Here is a 6137-nt window from a genome sequence, read left to right on the forward strand (position 1 = left end):
AGATCTGCCATGTCTACTCAACACACTCCCTGTCTGTTTATGTTAGCAATCAGAGAGCTCTGGCTTCTCTTCCTGAAGGAGGGGGCTATGAGCGGGGCTGGACGCTGGTGGTGGCAAATAATCAAAAAAGGAGATTTGGGATTGAGAGTCCAGTAGGAAGGACCAGAGACAGAATGGACCATGCTGGAGCTGCACGTTCTGGGTGTCTCAGGGCACTGGACTGGAACCAGGACACACTACACTGACCAGGGTGGGGCAGTTGAGGAAAACTGCTTTCTCCTTGGGATGTATCATGGAAGGCCCTCTGAGGTAGCCTCGGGTTCCTGGACACCTGACTGGGTCCTCACATATGGGGTAAGCCAGACTCAAAGGATTCGTTAACACCTGGAGTGCTGGAAAATCCTCAGCCTCTCACCCTACACTAGATCACCCAGAGGTGCCAATCCCATAGTCCTCTGTGTGGGCACTCTGTGTGTTTCACGTCCCCAGTGCTATGGGCCTTCTTAAGGTCACCTTTTAGATTTCCTCAAGTCTTAGGGTCTTCTGGGGCTGGGTGCTGGAAAGGGGGTGGATTCGGTGCGATGACTGGCACCAGGTTCACCACTTGGGTGCGCTGGTATTTTATTGATGAATGGATACACACGGGGTGGGGGTGGGGGTGGGGTGGAGGACAGGCAAACTCGTGACCCTGGATGAGTTCAGCCCCCGTCACCCATCGAACCCGAACCCCAGAGCCGTATTGCTGGGTCATCTTGGAGGAGAGCTGGAGGCAGATGTCCCAGGTCCTTCGCCTGTCCAGCATGAGTGTCGGACAGCACCCACTCGCCCCTACCGAGACCAGACATCCCCTGAGGGTAGCCGGCGCAGGGGGGGGCCAGGCCGCAGCGGCTCTGCCAGGGGCCGGGCCAGAAGCAGCGGAAAAGGGAAGGTCTTGGGAAAGTCGCCCGGGCCCCCGGGGGCTGGCGAGACGCGTTCGGACTTGACGCTGATTGGGGGGGTTGGCGGGGAGGCGCCGCGGGTGGAGGGGCCCTCCTCACCCAGGCCACGGCCTCCGCTGCATAGGAGAGAGTAAGGGCATGAACTTAGTGAGGGAAGAAAGGGAGGGAGCCTAGACTCCTCGGAGGGGACCCTGGGAAAGGAGGGGGCGATGGCCCTCCTGGGGCCTCCAAAATAGCCTCCCACCCCTGCAGGAGCCGGTGGGAGGGGTTTGCAGTACCAGGAGTTCCCACTAGAGAACAGCAGAGACTGGTATTCTGAGGACCTGGAGGCGGGGAGGGCGGGGGCAGACTCTTTACTGGGCAGGAAGTGGGGGGAGGACAGTTGGACACTTACCTGGGCTGGGCTGAGGCAGTCGGGGGGCCATCCCCTCTTGAGGGCTGCCAGGGAGCCAGGGCAGGAGGCTGCAGCAAGCCAGGGGGAGGTGGTGGGTCACCTAGGCCATATTCTGAAGAACAGAAGGGATGGACTGAGTCCTGCCTCTAGGAGATCCCAGCCCAGGCCTAACCCATCTTGCCAGCCAGTTTTCAGTCCTGGCAGGTGGGGGAGCATGGACACCCCCTCCCCCCCCCAACAGGCAGGTGTGTGGAGGCTCCCTACAGCAGAGCCGGGTGGTGGTGCATACCTGGGGGGCCTGCAGGGAGGAAGGGGAAGCCCCCGATAGATGGTCCAGGGGCTGTGGCTGAGCAGGGGCTCTGCAGGCTGCTGTAGAGGCCTCTCTGTGGAGAAAGGGGGTGAGGAGGACACTGAGGCACATGCTCAGGCCCCATTGGCTCCATCTGCCTTGCTCCAGGACTCACCGAAGTACTCAAGCCTCCACAGCCTCCAGCCAAGCCCCCAGGCAGGTCTGGCCTCAGGCCCTCTGCTGCCAGGTACAATGGGGGTGGTGTCTTGGTGGTGAGGTGGCCCCTGGAGAAAAGAGGATGCACCAAGCCTGGAGGAGGAAGGGGAGATCCCCAGAGAAAGCAGTGTGAGGTCCAATCAGACGGTTAGTACCCATATCTACTCATACAGCCCTCTGAGCCCCCCAGCCTAGGGCCCATTCCCCTGCACTCACCTGGGGGTCCGGCTTTGGGGGCTGCTGGCCGGAAAGGGGATGGGCGACTTTGGGCAGGCAGGGCCTCCCCAAGCCCATTGGGATCACAGGTTGGAGGGGGAAGAGCCCCATACGCCATGTCTGGACTGGGCATAGCGGGAGCTGCTGGCTATTGGCAGAAGGAAGAAGGGCTGGTCAGTAGGGGCAGGTGGAAGGAGGGTGGAGGTACCAAAGCCTGGGAGGAAAATCCCAAGGAGCACAGGGACCAACATCTGTCATCATGAAATCCTAGCTGCTTCTCCCACTGGGTTTCCCCTCCCCTTCCCTCTGAACCCACAGGGTTAGAGGAACCTGCATCTGGCTGATTCAACAGCTAGGCCCAAAGCTGAGCCTTCTCATTCAGCATGGAGTGGGCACCAAAGAGGCATTTGATGAATCAAAGAAACAAAGATGGAACTGAATTCTTAATCATCCTTCAAAGCCCCAGCTATAATGTCCACATTTTGAGGAAGTCTTTTCTAACTACTTACCTAAGCAGAGACCCACTCCAAACTCTAGGCTCTGCTGGCCTGCGGTCCCTCCCTCAGCCCCAACCTCAACCACTGGGTCCTAGAAGGTGGGGTGAGGACCCCATTCACAATAGGGCAGAAGTCACTTACATAAAGTCGGGGTCGGGGCAGGGCTGGATTGCCCCCATCACCTGCCAGCCTCCGCAGCTTTTCTCCCGGCCCCTCAGATCCCTCATCTGGCTCCAGCTCTGGCCCATCAAGGCCTACACCCCTCCGCTTCAAGGTCTGGGAATAGGAGACAATGAAGTAGACCCTCAATCCCCTAGCCACGGAACTGAGTCTATGAGGGCAGAATGAGCCCTTCTCCACTCAGCTCTGTGGGTTTACCACCTACTAAGTTCTACCTACTAAGGAGCTCTGGTAGCGTAGTGGTTACGAATTGGACTGCTAATCTCAGGGTCAGCAGTTCAAAACTACCAGCTGTTCCGTGGGAGAAAGGTGAGGCTTTCTGCTCCCATAAAGATTTACAGCCTTGGAATCCCTGTTACAGGGTCACTATGAGTCGGAACTGACTCCGTGGCACATAACAAGTTCCAATTGGAGGAGCCCTGGTTGCACAGTGGTTATAGTGCTTGGCTACCAACCAAAACATTGGCACTTCAAATCCACCAGCCACTCTGAGGAAGAAAGATATAGCAGTCTACTTCTGTAAAGATTTGTAGCCTTGGAAACGTTATGGGGCACTTCCACGCTGTCCTGTAGTCATCATGAGGCAGAGTCAACTCTATGGAGTGGATGCTATTTTTTAAGTACCAATTGTGTGGAGGATGGTGTATAGTAGGCACAATTTGCTCTAGGCAAAAAAAAAAAAAAACCCTCTAAGATCCCAGTGAGTTACCATGAATGGAATTCCAACTATATGCTGGGCACTGCTGTCCCTTCCTAGGCACAGAGAGGACAATCGACCCACCAAGATTACACAGCAGGGGCTGTAGTACACCCAGGCCTGCTGGTTATATCCAAAAACTGCTCCTGAACATGGCTCAGATATCGATTCCATCAATATGTACAGCCAGGGAGTCTGGCACATAGTAGGTGCTTAATATATATTGGTAGAATGAGGGTCTGAGGACAATGTCATAGGCTCTCCCAAGCAGCGCCTCATAGCGACTGCTGACTTACATCCTCCAGTTCCCTCCCAGCAATGGGGGTACTAGGATACAGCCCTGGCTCCACTGCTCTCCCTAGCCCCTTGGTTCCAGCTTCTGTATCTTGGGTGAAAATCCCACCTTAAACAGCCAATTGTGGATGCTATGGGATTGAACCACCTGGTGCCGGGGTTTTCTCTGCAGAGCTTTTTAGTCTCCATCTCTCCCCATTTCTCTTTATCTCTGTGGAAATGGGAGAGCCAAGTCCAAAAGGGACAATCCCAACAAGCTCCGCAGCCACCTCTCCCTGTCTCTGTGCCTTTACTCTGCTCTCCATCTCTCCCTCTCTCTGACTCGTCTTCAGTGTGTGTCTCTGACTCGTCTTCAGTGTGTGTCTCTGACTCTGTCTTTCTCTCCCTTTGCTTTTCTCGCAGTCTCTCCTCTGTTTTTGCTTTTCTGTGTCTCTATCTTGAACTGTGTCTCTCTGTCTTTTCTTCTCTCTCTGTATCTGTCTCTCCATCTCATCTCTCCTTCCACCTTTCCCTCTCTGTCTTGCTCTGTGTCTGTCTCTTCCCTTCTGTCTCTGACTCCCTCTCTCTCTGTATCTGTTTTTTCTCTCTTCCTATTTATCACAACAGGCACTTAAGAGCATAATCCTGGAGACAGACAGACAGACAGACAGACAGACCTGGTTATTATTCTGCCTCCTCCACATACTGGCTGTGTGATTTTTACAGGTGGTGAGAACTCTGAGTCTCTTGTCCCTGCCTGCAGAGGAAACTGCCTACCAAAATCACACAATGTGTGTGGGGCTCATGGTCAGCCTTGAGCACAGCAAGTGCCCCTGCCTGGAAGGGCCCTCTGTGCCCCCAAACCTGCTTTTATCAGATGTACCACCCACCAGACTTGTGTCCAACCCAGGAGTCACTGGACTCATAGCGTGCTGGGTGTGTTGGGTCTTGTGGATGTGAGGGGCCCCAGGTACCTCAAGGATGTCGGTGTTGGTGCGGCTCTCATGGGGCTCACTGTATTCCGTGTACTTCAGTAGCACACGGTCCATATCCGTACTTGCATACTGAAAGAGGCGGTTGGCGCTATTGAAGATGATGAGGGCGATTTCACAGTCACAGAGCACGCTCAGCTCGTATGCCTTCTTCATCAGCCCAAACTTCCGTTTGGTGAACGTCACCTGTATCCACAGGCAAGGATGGGAGAAGACATGAATTTGAGGTGGAACAGAGGAGGTAGAGGCACCTCAGTGTTCCTAAACATGGCCTGTGCCTCAGTTATACTTGTGTTTTCAGTCTGCACTGCTCCTTTTCATGGCTCAACCTGGGAAACTCCTATTCATACTTCAAAACCCAGCCCAAATGTCCACTCCTTTGGGACATCTTCCTTATTCTCCTAGACAGGGCACAGACTCTCCAGGATTCCCCTGGGTTTGGATGCATCTGTGTGCAGCTCCATCTCACCTCTGACTAAGGACTCCTGTTATCAGAGAGAATGAATGAGTAAATGATCATGAAAATGATCACAGGCTAAATTATCAAGCTCCCTAATGCTGCATCCATCACTCGTCTGTCAGTTGGTCCTACTGTGGTGGCTTGCACATTGCTGTGATTCTGGAAGCTATGTCACTGGTATTTTAAATACCAGCAGGGTCACTCATGGTGGACAGGCTTTAGCTGAGCTTCCAGACTAAGACAAACAAGGAGAAGCGGACAACTTCTGAATGTTTAACACTGAAAACCTTATGTATAGCAGTGGCACAGTGTCAGATACAATGCTGGAAGATAAGCAAGTGGAGGATCAATGAAAAAGAGGAAGAGCCCCAATGAGATGGATTGCCCCAGTGGCAGCAGCAATGTGCTCAAACATAACAATAATTGTGAGGATGGTGCTGGGCAGTGTTTACTCTATTGTGCATAGCGTCACTAAGAGTTGGAACAGACTCAACGGCACCGGACAACAACAATAATACCGCATGCAGGCCCTTCCTCCTCCTCCTCACCCCACCCCTGGGTTCTAACAAGAACTTTTGCTTGAAGATCCTCAAAATGGACAGGCCTTTGCGCAGGCTGAGCTCCCTGCCAGGAATGCCTCTTCCCCAGTTCCAGGAGCTCACCTGCCGGTTCCTTTGGTCGAGAATGCGTGAGATCTGGATTTTTTTCCTCCCCATCGTCCCAGGCTGGTTGGTACAACCTTGGTGGGGAGAAGGAAGAGAGAACAGTGTGGGGGTAGAGAGTGGGGCCGAGAACCCCAGTCACCCTCCTGTCCTCTGCGGGCCCTTGCCAGTCCCAGGTCAGGCACTGAAAAGGAGATAAAGAGGGAAGTCAGGACAGGTTAGGTCCCTATGTCAGGACAGGCTAGGTCCCTGCTGTAGAGACCATGGTAGTCTCTGCCCCAGACCAGTCGGAACATGCAGAAAAGCTCAATAAACACTCTTGA

General features: G+C 54.1%; 1 protein-coding gene across 1 annotated transcript; it reads right to left on the reverse strand.

Annotated features, from left to right (window-relative positions):
• Positions 1 to 526: 526 nt before the first annotated feature.
• On the reverse strand, positions 527 to 5868 carry MEF2B (myocyte enhancer factor 2B). The gene is made up of 9 exons (XM_006876348.1): positions 5815 to 5868; positions 4675 to 4878; positions 2692 to 2826; positions 2054 to 2201; positions 1797 to 1930; positions 1622 to 1715; positions 1333 to 1444; positions 833 to 1054; positions 527 to 791 (listed from the first exon to the last, which is right to left on the reverse strand). Exons 1-9 carry the CDS (start codon positions 5866 to 5868, stop codon positions 527 to 529), a joined length of 1368 nt encoding a protein of 455 aa, XP_006876410.1.
• Between the last annotated feature and the right edge of the window lie 269 nt (positions 5869 to 6137).

Source organism: Chrysochloris asiatica, unplaced genomic scaffold (assembly GCF_000296735.1).
Source record: "Chrysochloris asiatica unplaced genomic scaffold, ChrAsi1.0 scaffold00374, whole genome shotgun sequence".
NCBI classification, from domain to species: domain Eukaryota; kingdom Metazoa; phylum Chordata; class Mammalia; order Afrosoricida; family Chrysochloridae; genus Chrysochloris; species Chrysochloris asiatica.

What these genes read in the sequence shown, in the direction of transcription:
- MEF2B (XM_006876348.1), bottom strand. Translation starts at nt 5,868, where the DNA reads ATGGGGAGGAAAAAAATCCAGATCTCACGCATTCTCGACCAAAGGAAC. An exon ending in CCTCCCTGCAGGCCCCCCAG is followed by an intron (nt 1,445 to 1,621) that starts GTATGCACCACC and finishes TCTGTTCTTCAG; the next exon opens with AATATGGCCTAGGTGACCCA. An exon ending in TCAGGGGATGTCTGGTCTCG is followed by an intron (nt 792 to 832) that starts GTAGGGGCGAGT and finishes CATGCTGGACAG; the next exon opens with GCGAAGGACCTGGGACATCT.